General features: G+C 39.3%; 1 protein-coding gene across 4 annotated transcripts in view; it reads left to right on the top strand.

The window, feature by feature from the left end:
- The window catches only part of LOC124788117 (pericentriolar material 1 protein-like), a 392802-nt gene that overhangs the window by 358482 nt on the left and 15200 nt on the right, over positions 1 to 19120 (top strand). For 3 of the 4 annotated variants that reach the window (XM_047255242.1, XM_047255241.1, XM_047255244.1), the window contains 2 exons: positions 650 to 712; positions 6734 to 6868. In XM_047255242.1, coding sequence (XP_047111198.1) covers positions 650 to 712; positions 6734 to 6868 — 198 coding nt within the window. The remainder of the gene's footprint in view (positions 1 to 649; positions 713 to 6733; positions 6869 to 19120) is intronic. The other variant, XM_047255243.1, reaches the window with a different exon arrangement.

The following is a 19120-nucleotide window of genomic DNA, read 5'->3' on the forward strand; positions in this document are numbered from 1 at the left end:
ATTTTTGATAAATGGCCACCACAGCTACAAAATATAAAGCATGTCTCTCATTATACTAGAATGTAGATAGAAATGATTCTAACAGAATGTTGTGATGTCATGAAGCTTGTTATTTACTGAACAGTTGTTGAGGTGAAGCAATAATAGATAATAAATTGGTGATTGCTTGTTTAAGGAGCAATTAAGATCAGCTTGGTTATCTTTCAAATAGTTTCATTAATTGGTGTTGCAGTTTAAGAACTGCAAAATGCTGTGAGGCTCATATATTTATATGATGGTCAACTCAACTTTCTCTTGGTGGGAGATTGAGTATTCTTCCATTCAACACTCTGTCCTTTACTGTCAGGCTTATCAACAAGAACATTACATCAACCATATATTCCTGTTACACACGTTTTTTTCTCTTCTTAATAATGTAAGATGTATTGTTCACAAGATTGTGCAAAATGAAAGAACAGATGACTGTGAGTTTTTACATTTGTTGCAGTCTTGTTTGTACTTCCGAGGAATTTTACCTACTTTCTTAAAGACACTGTATAATATCTTAACTTTTGTAACTGTATTGTATTTATAGTAATCAGATCTAATCATTGATTTTCTGTAACAACATTATAGTATTACTTCCCTTTCACTGATTTGTCTCCTGCAGGATTCTCCTGAACTATGGATCATTGAAAGTATTTCAGAAGCGTCCAACTCACTAAATGATCGGGTATGTTCCAAACAATGTACAAATATATTACTTTCTCACATCATACAGTACCTGTAGCTGCAGTAATGAGCACATCTTAGATTATAGTCACTTACTATCTGCAAATAATAATAATGATAATGAAGATGCTAATAATAATAATAATAATAATAATAATAACAACCATCAGGAATGGTTACCTCATGGTATTGTACTCATATGCACAGGTTGTGTATGTTCAGTTCTGTGACATTTTAAATTTCTCACCAGGTCGCCAGCCTTTCCCTTAAATCTCTCCAAAAGGTAAGGTATCCAGCTGTCAGTTCAAAGCAAATTATAGACCTTAATTTTGCACTCTCTGTAAGCATTTGATACACTACTTCTGCATAATTAAAAAATAGGTGCAGCATTGTGTTGTACAAGTCAGCTCATACGTTCGCGTCCATTGGGGTTCAGTGCAAGTAGCACCATCATATACTGGTCATTGCTTTAGCCTGCAATTTTTTGACATGGCAGTGTCATCTTGGCAACCTGTGGATAAAGGTGCCTATGTACTTGGCCACACATTCCCATTAGACAACTCCATTGTGGGATGCTTACCTGTCATGAGTTTGTGGCAACTGGGTATCTCATGTAGTGAATGACTGGCTCTTCACTGTGTTGATGGCCAAAGTCCATTTTATTATCCATGATACAGATCATCACAGGCAGTCTGGAGCCTTCACTGCATGAGCTGACAGCTGTAACCGGCAGCTAAACAAACAGTAGTGAGTAAGAAACTATCTTCTTACCCACATCATAGGCTGCATACCCAGGGAAAAAGGGCACAGCAGCAGACAGACACAACACTGGTCACCATGTCATAGTGTGACATGACTGTTGGCCTTGTCCAGGGGTCTAATGGAACAGGACATGATAACAATGACAGGAGAGAGAGAGAGAGAGAGAGAGAGTGCGTGCGTGCGTGCATGCGTGCACATGTGCGTGCCTGTGTATGTGCGTGCGAGCGCGCTCGTGTGTGCATGCATGGCCTCTGCTAGCCATCCTTACATTGATATACTTCACAACAGACTCACTGTATTATAAAGAGGGAAATTCAAATCACTGCTATGTTGAAAGGATTTTGTGCTTTATTGTTTGGTTTGTGATAGGCATATTTCAGCTACAATGCCATTGTCTAGCTGCCTGTGTATATAATACATAATTTTGTTGACCATTGTTAATATAACTATTGACACTATTGGGTGATATAATGTAGTGCTTATATCTAGATGTTTTAGATGTCCCCAAGAACACAGACTTGGTATATCTGTGGAATGCAGTCCAGCCTGGTTTTGTGTTGCTCTAAATTCTTGGTTTTTGGGCTGGACTTGGTTATGATTTTGGACTTGTAACTCAGAACCATGTTTGTAGATAGTGTTCTAATAATTATTTTTTATTCACCACACAACAATGGTGAAGATAGAACTACAAGTAGAGCATGGAAATGAACTGTGTACCTGCAAGATACTGGTGGTAAAGTGAAGCTCTGAACACATGATGTGTCAAAATGGACACAGCACTGACCAAGTTATTAGAGATAGTCATACAGCAATAGATAATAACATCAGGCAGTGAGGTATCATTTACACCAACTGTTTCAGCATTTCCATTGTTTTATAAAATTAAACACTATAGGAAACTGTATCAGCAGCAACTAATCCAGTTACTCAGAAATATTCTTTTTTTTATCTTGGTCTTTGCAATGTCTGTTAAATCTAGTTAGGAAATTGTGCTTCATAGAACAACTTGATAAATTGTCCTTTGACCAAATTTGTGAAGTATTATCATCATATTATGACCATAATAGACATCAGATTCATTTGTTTCGCAGTTTGAAACGCAAGTATGTAGGCTCCATCTCGCCTGAATATGTATTTTACTTCCAGTGAATCAATGACAAAAAATATCAGTTTCCTCACAGCACATTTAAATCTGGAAATCATGTCAATTTTTCATCTTATAAGCAACATCTGGCCACTATATATTGTAAAGTATTTATTATCTGTTTATGAGACTGGTGAATCATGAACCAAATATATTCGATAGTCAACCAGAGATGATGGTGCGCCCTTAGCTACTTGAAAAGAGATTCTTCAGAATCTGTAAATCAATCAGTAATTTGTGGGGATCACTCTTGTCAGGATTCCATAAAGTTTGTATGGCATGCAAAGAGTCATTTTTTAATGTGTATTGCTTCTCTATTGCCTTCTGTTTTGCAAACTCATGGAACAAGGAAATGAATATTATTGTGGTAGATCATCAGGCGAAAAGAATTAAATGTGCACTGTAATTCACATATCCCAATCACCAGTGAAAATGTTTCTATGCTGATTCTGTCACAAGGGATTGTGCTGTTTGCTATGGACCTGACCAGCAAGTACGCACATGGATATTGCATCTTTCTGACCTGTCGTTTAACAACTTCTTGCAGATAGTGTGAAGAGTTTAGGCTTACTATGAAACAGGGAAGCATTAGTCAGTGTTGTTACAATCAGATTCCACATCCTCTCAAAGTTCAAGCAGATGTTCCACAAATGTTCCTCTCTGGCAGAATCTTTTGCCATCCTGTTCAGAATGCAAGCAATTGTGACTTGAGGCAGAAAACTAGAGCACCTCAGACATAAATGTTAACTATTCACTTTCAAACTATGGAATACTCACCTAAGTGCCTTCTAGCATGCTTCTTTTATAAGTTTACAATAATTAAAATTGATAATTACCTGACATGTCAGTTTTCTAGGTGGTGATTTTTAAACATAGTGTTGTAGTTTTCTTTTGCGAAACTCCTTATTTGCTGAGATAGAAGGATAAGTAGATTACTGGTTTTGACCAGTTAAATGGCCATCTTCACACCACGTAAGAGAAAGCAGTGTCTACGTCAACTGGTGAAGCAAGACATTTTGTTGTAATAATGTTTAAAGTTACAAACTCAAATACTGTGGCTACAATATATACATGTTAGATTTAGTTTGAAATTGTAAACATGATAGCACAAACCATCTTGCTTCAATTGTCAATGTAGACACTGCTTTCTGTTAAGTGCGCTGGAGATGGCCATTTAACTTGTTGAAACCAGTAATTGATGTATCCTTCCTTGCAAACTTGGCAAATAAAATGTTTTCCTAAAGAAGTCTACAACACTATATTAAAATTGAATTTATACATTGTTGTTTTCACAAATTACAATTAACAGTTTGCTTTTCTAAGTAACTAATAGTGGATGGAGGTTAAATTAAATATGAACCTTCATACAGTCATAATTTCTATACAATTATGCTGGTTAGTTTGCATAAATGTGCAATTCTACTTCAGTAAATAGTATTCTGCATAAAGATGTTAATTACTTCAAAACTAAATGAATGCTAGTGTTTCTAAAATATTTTCATCAGTGACTGCATGAATACTTTATTCATTTCTACAGCTTTTCTGTCTGCCTTGTCAGGAAGCCAGTAAATGTTTACATGTTTATATATGAACAATGGTAACAAAACTTTAAGTTATTGATGTTTTGTAATTAGTGCAGTTGTCAGTCAAACTAACCAGCTCATTATACTCCCAGTAACTAAGCAAATGTAATAGGTAATGAAGTTAGGTTGAATTAGCCCCTGGTCAGTATTTGAAATTTTTTGTACTGAGCACATGTTGTATGCATGACAGTATTGAAGATAACATAAAATCTACTGCCACTGCATTGCAATGGCAAACTTCGTTTGCTTGGCTAACATATATGTCCAATGTGAGATGATTCCCATTCACTTCAGGAATTGCTATAATTTTCCAACTTGTGTGCAAATACCACCGGCACCCCACAAATAGAATGTGATTCTGCACAAATAGAATGTGATTCTGCAGAATCACTTTGCTGACTTTGATGTTTCTTGCGGTGGCAGCCAAGACAGCTGATATGAATACTGCAACAGTTTGCTGTGGTGTGCTCACATGCCTGGCAATTTATACGAGGAAGGTGCAGGGAGATTATCCACTGTCAGTGGGTGGAAAATTCAGTTAGTTAGTAAGAGTCACAACAAGAGCATTGCTTTACTCTCAGCAAGTCCCTGTGGCTTATTGGCAGTGTCAGTTGGTATGAGAAAGGTGTCATGATGTCTTGTTGCATTGTCTAGGTAGTTGGAGATGGCCAATTTTGGGGCATTGTTCCAAGTTTGCATGTGGAATTTAATGTCTCGACTGCTTCTGGCAATATCTGGCTCAGCATGCTAGGAGTTGGCAATACTGACAAAAGGCTCCTCATCTGTAATTTTGGCTGTATGAGCTTGGGGAAGAGATCCCTCGGTGCTAGTTGGCTTCACCAGCACAGTATAGTTCACTCCTGCACATGCTTTTCCTGCACTACCACCACCCATCTGTGTTGGCTTTTACCTCCCTCTTTTTAGCCTCAGCACACTTTTTTACCAAATATCCTGCAAGCTGATCATATGCTACTTTCTGCAGAGTGCACAGTTAGGTAGAACTTGTCTTTAGTGAGGAGACAAACACAGTTCCAGTATCCACCTGCACACTTCACACACTTCTAAGGTATGGAGCAGTGCTTGAGCTTGACTATGTGTCTAGATCTTAGCAGTGGACACTATGTACCAGACTGTGCTTACTACATAGTTACTCGGTGGTCACTGAATGGTGAGAACTTAGGTGACTTGAAGCAGAAACCTCTTTATGTCATTATTAGCAACAACACACAGACATACTAGTGTCCTTTCCCTTGCCATGAATGAATCAGTTCAATAGTTGAAAGCCATCTTCTGAAGTCTGTCACTAAGGATATGTTGTCCTGGCTGCTGAAGGTATAGACCATTATCTCCTTTTCTTATAAGATATCCGTCTGTGTCCTGTAGACTCTGAGAGATGAAAGTGCAACATTGTGGGGCTTGTTGCCTACAGCTGTTACTGTGAAATGTGCCTTGGTTGTTCTGGTTGCAGGATCATACAGCTCTATGTGCATTCCTTTAAAGTCCATGGTAACCAGAGATGGTGCCACTTCTTTAGGTAGTGGTCCAGCTGTCAACTCACTCCACTCATAATGATAGGGTTGAAGGATGACAACTTGTGTTTCACTGAGTACTTATCTTTCATTCTCCTTGTAGTTTCAAAATTATTTTCCATTGTGGCAAACTTCCTGTTATAAATAGTGAGTGTTATGCGAATCAAGTGCCCACCTCCCCTTTCTCTCTCTCTCTCAAACATTATACACAGTTTCGATTTGCATCTTTCCATTATTACAGAAAAAGACAGCATACAGCATTAAATGAATGTGATACTTGCCATATGGAGCTTTGAAAAATTCTGCATCCCTTGGAATCTGTTAAATAATTCATTCTGATTGCTGGCCTCATGAATTGTTCTGAGTGTTCAACATTCGTATAAGAAATAGCACTTTTGACAACTTTCTTTTTCAATTATGTCTGAAACAGTTTTTGTTCCGCTCAGATCTTCAGTCGGTTTAACACTAACCTGAGTCATAGAACAAATTTTATACATTTAAGAATATAACACACTGGAAACATTCTGAAGCTGACAGAAAGAACTCAAGGGATAGGAGGAAGGGAGAGATATATGCAGAGGAAAGAATCAAGATAAGAATTTGATGAATTATTGATGATGGGGAAAGAGATTTATCATGCAGTTTTTACGCTACAGCATGCATATGGTTTCTACGCTGATTCTGTCATAAACTGCTTTCTTTAAACAAGGATGAAATCTTCCACATGAAAAGTCATTTCTGATATGACCTGTTTTTATTTAGCAAGCCACAAATCTCCAGCTGGAGGAATCTTTTTAGCATTAAGGATTTCATGAAATATATGTGTAGAATTCATTGTTGCTGGCTCAAAAATAATGTATTGTCTGTAATTATAATATGAAGTTTTATCTGAGCAGTATAGCAGTAATGTGTTTCATTGAACAGTGTTCGCTTGGCTGGAAAAGGTTTTAACATTATGACCTATCTTACACATCAAGTTAAAATCACAGTATTGGTGTTCACAGGAACACATGGAAACTGTTGCTCCAGAGGACTTCAATGGAGATTTGGCAGAAGCTGACCAGTCATGCCCTGATGACGGTGTCGACGTCCGGCTCCATACACCTGTTCCTGCTGCACCTTCCGAATGCAGTAATGAAGTAAGAAAATATTACTAACGTAAAAAAAAACTATGGTGTGCTGGTGAAGCCAACCAGCACCAAGGGATCTCTTCCCGAAGCTCAGATGGACAAAATTACAGATGAGGAGCCTTTTGTCAATATTGCCAACTCCTAGCATGCTGAACCAGACACTGCCAGAAGCAGTCGAGACACTAAATTCCACATGCAATAGAACAATGCCTCAAAATTGGCCATCTCCAACATGTTACACCTCAAATTCGAAAAATCCCTTGAACAGAAAGAAGTATAGAGTTGTGTTCCGTGCAGTTTTTTGAAATATAAATGAATTTTTTTTTTCTGAATGTCAAAACCATACAATGTTTAATTTCTTGGAACAAGTTAACTCTTATTTTAGCATCTATTTTGCATTACCACCTAGTTACGGCCCATGTCCATTTTCTAATACTGTTGTATGTTGGGGACATGTGTCTTTATAATTCATAGCAATTTGTATTGCATGGGAGCAGGCATTTATTTCCATACACTAATCCTACTTCCTTGTATTTAAATACAATAACAAACAGAATGACTACAAGCAGAAATTGCACACAGTTGGTACAAAGTGCAGAAACAGAAAACATCTTTGCAAGTAGAAAGATGCATTGTGGTGTGAAAAGTGCCTGGAAGCTAGATCAAATCAAAATTTCATCAGGTGACATGCAGCGCAATATTTACATGCAGTCTTTCTGGTGTTCCCACATAACTTGAACTGGTTTTAAATACAGGGTGATTCAAAAAGAATACCACAACTTTAAAAATGTGTATTTAATGAAAGAAACATAATATAACCTTCTGTTATACATCATTACAAAGAGTATTTAAAAAGGTTTTTTTTCACTCAAAAACAAGTTCAGAGATGTTCAATATGGCCCCCTCCAGACACACGAGCAATATCAACCCGATACTCCAACTCGTTCCACACTCTCTGTAGCATATCAGGCGTAACAGTTTGGATAGCTGCTGTTATTTCTCGTTTCAAATCATCAATGGTGGCTGGGAGAGGTGGCCAAAACACCATATCCTTAACATACCCCCATAAGAAAAAATCGCAGGGGGTAAGATCAGGGCTTCTTGGAGGGCAGTGATGACATGCTCTGTCATGGGCTGCCTGGCGGCCGATCCATCGCCTCGGGTAGTTGACGTTCAGGTAGTTACGGACAGATAAGTGCCAATGTGGTGGTGCTCCATCCTTCTGAAATATGAATTGTTGTGCTTCTTGTTCGAGCTGAGGGAACAGCCAATTCTCTAACATCTCCAGATACTGTAGTCCAGTTACAGTAGCACCTTCGAAGAAAAAGGGACCAAAAACTTTATTGGCTGAAATGGCGACCAAATGTACAACTAAATGAAACTTTATAGCTCCCTTAATTCGCCGACAGGTAGTGCTTAGCTCTGCCTTTTGTTGTTGCAGAGTTTTAAATTCCTAAAGTTGTGGTATTCTTTTTGAATCACCCTGTATAATGATACAAACAGCATTGATGTCAAGGAAATTTAAAAAAGACTACAGGTCAATACTGGCTAGTAATGCAGAATAAATGGTAGAATGCAAGTTCAGCTTCTTTGAATAAATAAAACAGTTTATGTTGGACAAAACATTTTACAACTTTCACTTATTACTTTGAGGCCGTGAATTCTTATATCGGGGAATCAAAAGGGGAAATATAACTATTTTATATATATTTTTGTGAGTTTATCGTTTAACAATAATATGAAAAGAAAAATTGCTACTCACCACATAGAGCAGGTGTCAAGTTGTAGACAGACACAATGAAAAGACTGTTAAACTTTTAGCATTTGGGCAAAGTTCAATCAGAACTCACACACACACACACACACACACACACACACACACACACACACACTAAAAAAAAAAAAAAAATCCTAGGTGTTCAGGCAGAACAGATGGCAAGTTGTCGTTGAAAGCCCATATTCAGGATCCTGTTCAAAAACTGAATACTGCTATATCTACCATTAAAACAGTATATGCAATAGCGATAGGCCAACATGAAAATTAGTTTACTTTGCTTATTTTCTTTCCTTATAATATACACCACCACATTCTGGGGTAACTCTTCCCATTTGCAAAGGATATTTTTGGCTCAGAAACATACAGTTCAAACAATATGATATGTAAGTCTGCAAACCTCTTGTCAACCCCTGTTCAGGAGTGTGTGGATTCTGACATTGGCCTCTCAGTGTGTGTGTGTGTGTGTGTGTGTGTGTGTGTGTGTGTGTGTGTACATGCTTTTGGATCCAGTGCCGGAAGGGTTGAAGGGGAAGGAAGAGGGATGAAGGGTGAGGTTTAGGAAATGATGAGAGTTACGGAAAGGTCGTCCAGAATCCTAGGCCAGGGGAGATTTACTGGATGTGATGAGTACGAAAGACTGATTGTTTGGGGGAGGGGGGGGGGGGGGGGTACATTGGATGACATTTGAAAACCTGAGAGCTTAAAGCTGTAAGGTAGTCTAAGAAGCAAGAGAGAGATTACTGCAAAAACATTCTGCAAGACTTTATAAGAGCAGCAGAATGCTAAGTGCATTATATATGATAATGGGAAAGGGGGGGGGGGGCGAAGTAGACAGATGAGAGAATAAAAGATACAGAAAACTAAAACGGAGTGAAGAAAGAAGTAGTTACTGAGAGGAAATATTGGGAAAAAAGAAATTAACATAAATTAAGGCCAGGTGGGTGACAAAACAAGGATATGTTGTAATGCAAGTTCCCACCTGTGGAATTCTGAGAAACTGGTGTCAGGGGAAAGAATACAGATGACATGTGCAACAGGATGTTATATGTTGTCAGTATACGTCCTCTGCTATACCCATTCACTCTAATGGATAGCTTGGTGCTAGTTGTGCCAATGTAGAAGTTGTACCAATGTAGAAGCTGAAAACAGCACAGAAATGGTACACAACATGTGTCCTTTCACAGGCGACTCTCCCTTTGGTAGTATAAGTTTTATGTGTTACAGGGACAGCAGGGATGGTCACAGGGGTAGGAGCCATAGGGTATGGAAATGGGTGCAGAAGCAGCATAGTTTCTGACCAGGATACTGCAGAGATTTGCAACCCTAGGAAACTGTTAAATAATGTATACTGTAGAAATTGGGAGGGGGGCGGGGGGGGGGGGGGGGGCATGACAAAAAGCTATTCTGGCTGTAGTGTGTAAAATGTCAAACAGAATGGACCTCATTTCATGGCACGGTTTTAGGAACCCACAGCCTTGTCGAAGTAGGTGGTTAATACATTGAAGATCAGTACAGAATTGAATGACTAGAGGCGTATCCCTAACCTGTGTTTTCTTGGATTGGATGTGAAGGCCCAAGAATCTGCTTTTAAACTAGACTGAAGAGTCTGCATCTCAACAAATATGTTTGCCTCAAATGCCAAGGCTGTATGGGAGGCAACATTTGACATGGAAAGGACTGGTAGAGGTGGTGCTTGAAGGGTGCATAGGGCAAGTCCTACAACAGGGATGGTCACAGGGGTAGGAGCAAAAGTAATCCGGGGTGAATGGTTACTGCTCACATCAGATGCAGGCACAGGCACAAGCAATGAACTTCTCTCTTGAACTCAACATTCATCACTTCCAAGCTAGTGTCATCTCCAAGCAGAACTGCTTCAGACTCACCTGTCATACTAGAAAGCATATCATTTATGTATATGATGAAGATGATAGTTTGCTACTCACCATAAGGATGACATGCTGACTTGCAGACAGGCACAGCAAAAAGACTGTTCCACACTGAGCTTTCGGCCAAAGACTTCTTCAGAAAAGAAGACCTAGGGTCGTCATTCAGCTGTTGTATGGACATGAGCATGAGCATGTATATAGTCGGTGCAATATACGTGGCATTTTATGTAATGACTGTTTTATACTTGACATGCTGATATACTATGGTCTTCATGTTCTTGAAATGTCTCCTTAGGATGTGACACGATATAAGGTGCACATCATCATGATTCATTGAAGTATATTGCACAAGATCCAAAGATGGCAACATAGTTTGCTGAAACCGGTAATCTAAATGAATGCTGTAGTAAGCAATCTTGGCTCTTTGAAATTTTTACTCCTAATTTCATATAAAAGCACAGGGTTATTACAAATGATTAAAGCGATTTCACAGCTCTACAATAACTTTATTATTTGAGATATTTTCACAATGCTTTGCACACACATACAAAAACTCAAAAAGTTTTTTTAGGCATTCACAAATGTTCGATATGTGCCCCTTTAGTGATTCGGCAGACATCAAGCCGATAATCAAGTTCCTCCAACACTCGGCGCAGCATGTCCCCATCAATGAGTTCGAAAGCATCGTTGATGCGAGCTCGCAGTTCTGGCACGTTTCTTGGTAGAGGAGGTTTAAACACTGAATCTTTCACATAACCCCACAGAAAGAAATCGCATAGGGTTAAGTCGGGAGAGCGTGGAGGCCATGACATGAATTGCTGATCATGATCTCCACCACGACCGATCCATCGGTTTTCCAATCTCCTGTTTAAGAAATGCCGAACATCATGATGGAAGTGCGGTGGAGCACCATCCTATGGTACGTTTAGCTCCCTGCTTGCTTTATTCGTTGACTCCCGCGGGCTACGCGTGAAACTTGCCCGCAAGCGTTCAACCGTTTCTTCGCTCACTGCAGGCCGACCCGTTGATTTCCCCTTACAGAGGCATCCAGAAGCTTTAAACTGTGCATACCATGGCCGAATGGAGTTAGCAGTTGGTGGATCTTTGTTGAACTTCGTCCTGAAGTGACGTTGCACTGTTATGACTGACTGATGTGAGTGCATTTCAAGCATGACATACGCTTTCTCGGCTCCTGTCGCCATTTTGTCTCACTGCGCTCTCGAGCGCTCTGGCAGCAGAAACCTGAAGTGCGGCTTCAGCCGAACAAAACTTTATGAGTTTTTCTACGTATCTGTAGTGTGTCGTGACCATATGTCAATGAATGGAGCTACAGTGAATTTATGAAATCGCTTCAATCATTTGTAATAGCCCTGTATATGTGGAAGATACTGCAGGGCAAGAGGGGGGGGGGGGGGGGGCAGCTGAGCTCTGAGCTCTGTTCTGGGTTTGTTCCGTTTCTTTCTTGATAGGGTATACCACTAAACATGACAGATGGAGAAACTGCAACATTCATCCAGTAAACTCTAGACAGAAAAAAATGATATGCATTTGGATAACACTCACTGAAGCATTGTACAGAAAGTTGTGCACTATTCAGCAGGTTTCATTTTCATTAGGCTTCCTACAGATCTGAAAAAAGTATGGTAAACCCCTGGTATTCATATCTAACTTGAAACGTTTCTTTATGGCACACTTTTATTCCGTACAGGAGTTTCTCACTGTAGTTTGGAATTTTTTTCTCTTCTATGTTATTTATACTTTCTCACTATTCTTTTTGCATGGGATTTATTAATATTTTGTTTATAAACTTTCTAATCATCATTCTGTAAACCATGTACTGACTTATTCCGTGAAGAAATAGTACTAACTGAGCTATCCAAGCATGACTCACTACTTGCTCTTTCAGCTTTACTGCCACCAGAACTTCTCTCCTTCCTTTCAAACTTCACAGGAGGACTCCTGCATACCTTGTGGAACTAGTACTTCAGGAAGAACAGTTGTAGCAGAGAAATGGCTTAGCTACAGATTGGAGGATTGTTCCCAGAATGAATTTTCTCTCATCATCAGAGTGTGCACTGACTTGAAACTTCCTGACAGTTTAAAACTGTGCACTGGACTGGGACTCAAACCTTGGACTTCCTCCTTCCATGGGTAGTTGCTCTGCCAACTGATACATCAATGCATTACTCAAGAGTTGTTCTCATAGCTTTATTTCTACCGGTACCTGTCAGCACACAAGATTTCTTTTTTTCCTGCATTAAGCTGACAAATCCTATATCATTGTAAAATGGTCCCTGGAGGAATTAATTATTATAGTACTAAAATAATGATTTTACAGAGTTTGAGACAAGTTAAGAACATAAATGAGCGGAATTTTTAAAATCAGTCTCTAGGTTATAGTCAGTACTTCAATCAATCCTAACAGACTGTTTCGTATGATGCAAGATGAATAAGTTTATTAAATTGGAGGGACATGAGAACGAGTCAAAATAGGCAGCAGTAACAATGTCACTCATATGCAGACAATAATTATCAAATTAAATCAGTTTCCAGCCAGAAGTGGGCCAGCTGGAGCATGGAAACTAATGAATACATCTCCAGGACCACACACGAGTTAACTGCGCTGGAAATCATAAGTAACAGCAAATGATAATTTCACATTACGAAATTTGTGCTACAAAAGTTGATTCTAACACAAAAAAAAAAAAGAGCAAAACATGACAGAATGTAAAATAGCAGCATATTGTGTACACCACATAATACGTTTATTGTATGTATAAAAAGAAACATGTATTACAAGCCATTGAAGATGCTTTCGAAATAAAAGAAGCGAAATGCATATGGCAGTAAACAAACTGCCTTCAATTAGTTGCATAGATGGAACGCACCTCCACGAACAAAAGATGATTCATTGAAATGTTTATGCAAGACTTGTATCTCACAAATCTTCATTGACTGATCATCTTATATAATATAGTAGCTTGCGTACCTCTTCATGGTAATTTCTGCTTACCACACTGCTCTCTCTGGCGTCCTTTTGTTTGCATGGTGCAAAAATTAATTAATTAATATGTAGTAAATATATCGTGATGATATGAATCCATTTTGTTGTTTTTCAGTTTTTCTTGTTGTCACAAAAAAGTCTTTACTTCATCTTCACTTTCCACAATTTCAGTAGAGGAGCTCGAAATTGTTTGCTTTTCTGTACTTTCAGCGAATTTTTAACAAGGAGACATCCAAAACACCAAAAAAGATGTTTGATATGAGGTATAAAGTAAAGTATTGAAATTAAATGCAATCTCATATAATTGTACTTGCATTTTGACATATTCATTTCTTCATGGAAACTCTTAACATTACTTATGTGCCCTTTAGTTAATATTTGTGCAGTTCTATTTCTTTCTTGCTTAATCACCTAATGGTTAACATGACACCAACAATAATGTCTATGTTAATGTAATGTAAACGTTGTGATACTGTTGATACAATTGTTTCATACATACTATATCCTCATGAGATATTTGGAGAGAAACATCAACACCATCATAACTTTTTCAGGACGCAAACGGAAAATATGTCTCAAAACTGCATTCAAGTTTGCTCACTTTGTGCTACCATACGTGTCAGTGTGTGCTCTAAATCATTAGAGATGAATTGTATATCAAAGGATGCTAATGTTCCAAAATCTATATTATTAAAGGCTAAAATAGTCACCCAGTTTCAATTGCAGGTTGCTTATTTAACAGCTTCCAGGGCAACAAAAATTAGATTTTCAATATTTCATGAAACTATTGACCCAACTTAAAATTTTAAAATACTGTCCTAATCTACTCATTAAGAGATATAATTTTACTTTGAAGATTTAACACAAGAAGTGCTGTATTAAAGTTAGAAACTGTACATAACTGAATATGTCTTAAGGCAGCATAACTCATTGCGCACAAATTATCCACACTTTATTCATCCAGTATTTGAGAGTGGGAGCATTTAGCAATCTCCAAAACAACTTCACACATAATTTCAATCTTTTTTGAAACTTTTTTTCACTGAAACTACTGCAAAACAACGAAAGGAAAAAAAATATTGTTTACTACATTTTTGCAGTTCATACAGTCAAATTTAAGTGGCAATCATGATGTCTTTGAACAGTTCTCGGGTATCCGACCGGGCAGCGTTGTAATTTCTCCACAATATTTCGGCAGACGTACATGATGCCATCTTCAGGTGGTTCCTGACGAATGCTGTGCTGTTCCTCTCGGCGCTCTATATATACTAGCCGTTACCCCCTCCACCATTCCTTTCCTGGTGTCTTTGGTGTGGCCGGTGCGGTGGCTACTGGAGGTGGTGGGGGAAACGGTGCCTGGGTCTGAACTGGGGTCTGCAGTCTCCCTGCTGCTGCCGTCGGGGGCGGTCCTCGATCTCTGGGACCGCATCTTCCTCTCCAGGCTGAGTGCAGGGTTCCAAGCACCTGACTAAGTTGAAGGCCACTGTCTTTATTAATTAGATCGGCCTGTAGTCGGATTTCGATGGCCTCTTTAGTAACGCAGTCCCAGAAGTAGGAGGATTGACAGAGTATTTTTGTTTTTTCATAGTCCATAGTATGGCCAGTCTTTACACACTGGTCAGCCACGGCTGATTTAGTGGCCTGGCATAATTTGGTATGGTGCTTGTGTTCGCGGCACCTCTCTTCTACAGTGTGGACTGTCTCCCCAATGTATGATTTTCCGCACTGACAGAGAATTTGATAAACGCCTAGTTTTCAAAGGCCTAGGTCATCTTTCACTGAACCCAGTAGAGTGAAGGTTTTTGCAGGGGGTTGGAATACACATTTCACATTGTGTTTCCCCAGGATTCTACTGATTTTTCTTGAGGTGTTTCCGACAAACGGAGTGCACGCCAATGACTTGTGTTCTTCTGTTTCTTCTCCTTGTTCTCTTGGCACAGTCTGTCCAAGTGCATGTCTTATTTGCTTCCGGTTGTACCCATTTTTCCGAAATGTTGTCTCGAGGTGCTGCAGTTCTGCTGGAAGGCTCTCCTGATTGCAGATCGATCGTGCCCTGTGAACAAGTGTGCGCAAAACGCCTTCACGCTGGGAGTTGTAGTGGCAACTGAAGGTATATAGGTACAAATCGGTGTGTGTAGGTTTTCTGTATACACTGTGTCCCAGCTTGCCATCAGGTTTCTGTTTCACCAGGACGTCAAGAAACGGTAGGGCACCATCCTACTCCACCTCCATCGTGAATTGTATGTTGGGGTGCAGCGAGTTGAGGTGTTCGAGAAATTCATTTAAGCTGTCCCATCCATGTGGCCAAACAACGAACATGTCATACACGTAGCAGAAGAAACAAGTTGGTTTTTGTTTGGCTTGTTCTAGTGCCTTCTCCTCGAAATTCTCCATAAAAAAGTTGGCTACAACCGGTGAAAGCGGGCATCCCATGGTGACGCCATCTGTCTGTTCATAATTATTTCCGTCGAACAGGAAGTATGTTGAGATGAGCATGAACTCGAAGAGCCTTGTTAGGTTGTTGTTGAATTACTTGCTTATCAGATCGATGGAGTCTTTCAGTGGTACCCTAGTGAAGAGGGACACTCCATCGAAGCTCACTAACCAGTCGCTATCCTGGAGCTGAAGTTCTTGTGTACGTTGCACAAAGTGGATGAAATTGCGGATACGGTGTTCGCATTTTCCCAGGAATGGACTAAGGATACCCGTCAGGTGTTGGGGCAGTTCATGGGTTGCTGCTCCAATGTTGCTGACCATTGGACGCATAGGTGTCCCATCCTTGTGGACCTTTGGTAGCCCATACAGTCATGGCGGTGCAGCTGCTTGTAGTCGAAGTTTCTTGACAGTTTTTCCATCAAAGGTACTGCGAAGAAGTTCAATGGTTCTTCTTTGAAGGCGACGTGTCAGGTCACTGCGTCATCGAGAAGTACTGTAGCAATGCCTTTGTCAGCAGGCAAGACCACCAACTCAGGATCGCTGCATAACTCACGGATGGCCGCTCTCTCCTCCTTCGAGATGTTCTGTTTCAGTGGTGCGGCCCTGGTGAGCGCACAGCACGTTTCACAACATATTTCTTCTGCTTCATTGGCTGGCAGAGTGTAGGTGGCCTGCTCCACACTGCTTATAATATCCACAATCGATAGAACTGGACAGAAAGATACGGTCCCAGAGATCGAGGACCGCCCCCAATGGCGGCAGCAGGGAGACTGCAGACCCAGGCGCCGCTTCCCCCACCACCTCCAGTAGCCGCCGCGCCGGCCGCACCAAAGACACCAGGAGAGGAACGGTGGAGGGGGTAATGGCTAGTATATATAGGGTGCCGAGAGGAACGGCACAGCATTCGTCAGGAACCACCTGAAGATGGCAGTGTGTACGTCTGCCGAAATATTCTGGAGAAATTACGACGCTACCCTGTCGGGTAACCCGAGTACTGTTCAAATTGGAAATACACCGGGAAAACTTCAGATCGCAATCATGATGTCATATTTCTTTACTACCAACACTGCTCACAGAAAATTTTGCAGCAGTATCCACATATATCACAGAAAGAACCTGCAAAATTATATCATTGTATGACATATAGTTCAGGAGATATGATGTCATAAACATTGAGGTGCCAGAAAAACTAGCTTTTCTTAAAATGGACAACAAATCAACTGGACTATACTCACCCATTGTTTGATAATGGGTAATATAAATAAAACAGAGAATGTACTTCATTCTTGGAATTTCAGAGAACACACTCAGGTTCGCATGAGTATACATCACCTGAGAATATTCTCGCTTGAGTGAAAGAGTGGGGAAAGTTGCTCAACGTGAAGAACATTCTTTGATTTCAAGTGAATGAAACTAGACAAATTTCTCCATTTTTCAAAGTGAGATCTGTGGCATACTTTGAGCAAAGTAAGTTCTGTTGGTGTTAAGTTTTACAGAGTTTCTTTTAGTAAAAATGGCAAAATTTATGTTGCTTGGAGGACAAAAAATATATATTTAGGCCAAAGAAATACTGAAGAAAGAAACTTCAAACATTGATACTGGTTTAACAATAAAAAATTATACATGATTGCTTGACACTTCACACAGCAAACATATTTTTAAAAAAATACAGGCGTTAAAACTATTCAAATAAAACTGAATGAAATGTCCGTTAGTCCACTGTAGCTGTATTTATTCAGGTCACTTATAAACCCACACAATTGGATGGCAGCCACAGCACACACTTCATAGGACGCTCATAGCTTATGTTGTCAGCTGCTATGTTGGTGGCAAATACACATGAGCATGTCAGCTTTTGTCACTAATAACATGTATGAGGGGCATTTTGTTGCTTGACATAGGCTGACAAGAGCATATTTTAATAGGAATGTGTCTAGTTCGCAACATAGCACAGACTTGACTTTCATGATTGAGAATGGTTTTTTTATCATTTGAAGATGGTTTTTTATCAGTTGAGAAGTGCTGAAATTTTTACCTAGCCATACCAATTGTTACACTGTGGCATTCTGTAACCTATGACATAGCACTTATATACACCATAAGATGCGACTCAAAAGTTGCGAAACTGGTTGGGTAGATTTATAAGTGATCTGACTAAATACAGCTACAGCGGTCCATTGGACATTTCATTCAGTTTCAGTGTAATAATTTTAATACCCGTATTTTAAAAAGCTGTTCACTGTATGAAGTGTGAAGCAGTAGTGTATAACTATTTTACCAGTGGTTGCCCCAGTTTTAAAATTATCTGTAATAAAAATATTACTTTGCTGGTGAACTTCCTTCCCAAAAATCATGAAAGAAGATGGGCAACCTTTCAAGAAAATGAAAGTGAAAACATTTTTGTACTTTTTAGCAGACCCAAGTCTTCAGACTAGTTTTCGAGAAGACTTAAGTATCCACCACACAACTGTGTCATTAACATTTTCAGTTGTTCATCACCATGTTTTCTCATAGCAGAAATTAGTAGCCAGATCAGAAAAATTAATAATTGATTTATTACAAACATAGCTATCTGTTTCTTGTAATGAAACTGCAAAGCCTACCACTTTTGAGCAGATCAGTATGTGTCATATTTAACAAAAACTATCTCATGTTAGAAAACTCCGACAGAGTTTTGGTTTGGAGTAGACGAGAATGTGATGCATTCTTAAGATTTTGCTTGCATAAAGCGTTCACGTACTTCAGTAATAAAAAAGTTTCCCACATGGCAAAAATTCGATTCGATAGCATTATCAGAAAATGCATTTTTGTAAACTGTCCATAATTGTCTTAATAATCTGTTGCTACACAAAAAGTAAAATCAAAACATAGTGCAAATCTTCCAGAACACATTGATGTCAGTTCCATACTAGCACATTGATAAGTTTGCCTGTTTGAGTGAGTTGAATGAAATGTGAGATTAAGTGTGTGTTCTGTGCTGAACATGGCTGACAACACGTGTCGAGAACCTTCTTAAGGAGGAGAGGAGGTAGTAAAAAGGAACTCCTGCACAAGAGAATATGCTTCAAAATTTTTATTCATATGAATCAGAGAACTTTTTCACAGAATGTTCTTTTGCTCTAAGAACCTTCTCCAGACAATTTTTCCCTTTTTTTATT

This window comes from Schistocerca piceifrons, chromosome 3 (assembly GCF_021461385.2).
Source record: "Schistocerca piceifrons isolate TAMUIC-IGC-003096 chromosome 3, iqSchPice1.1, whole genome shotgun sequence".
Taxonomy (NCBI): domain Eukaryota; kingdom Metazoa; phylum Arthropoda; class Insecta; order Orthoptera; family Acrididae; genus Schistocerca; species Schistocerca piceifrons.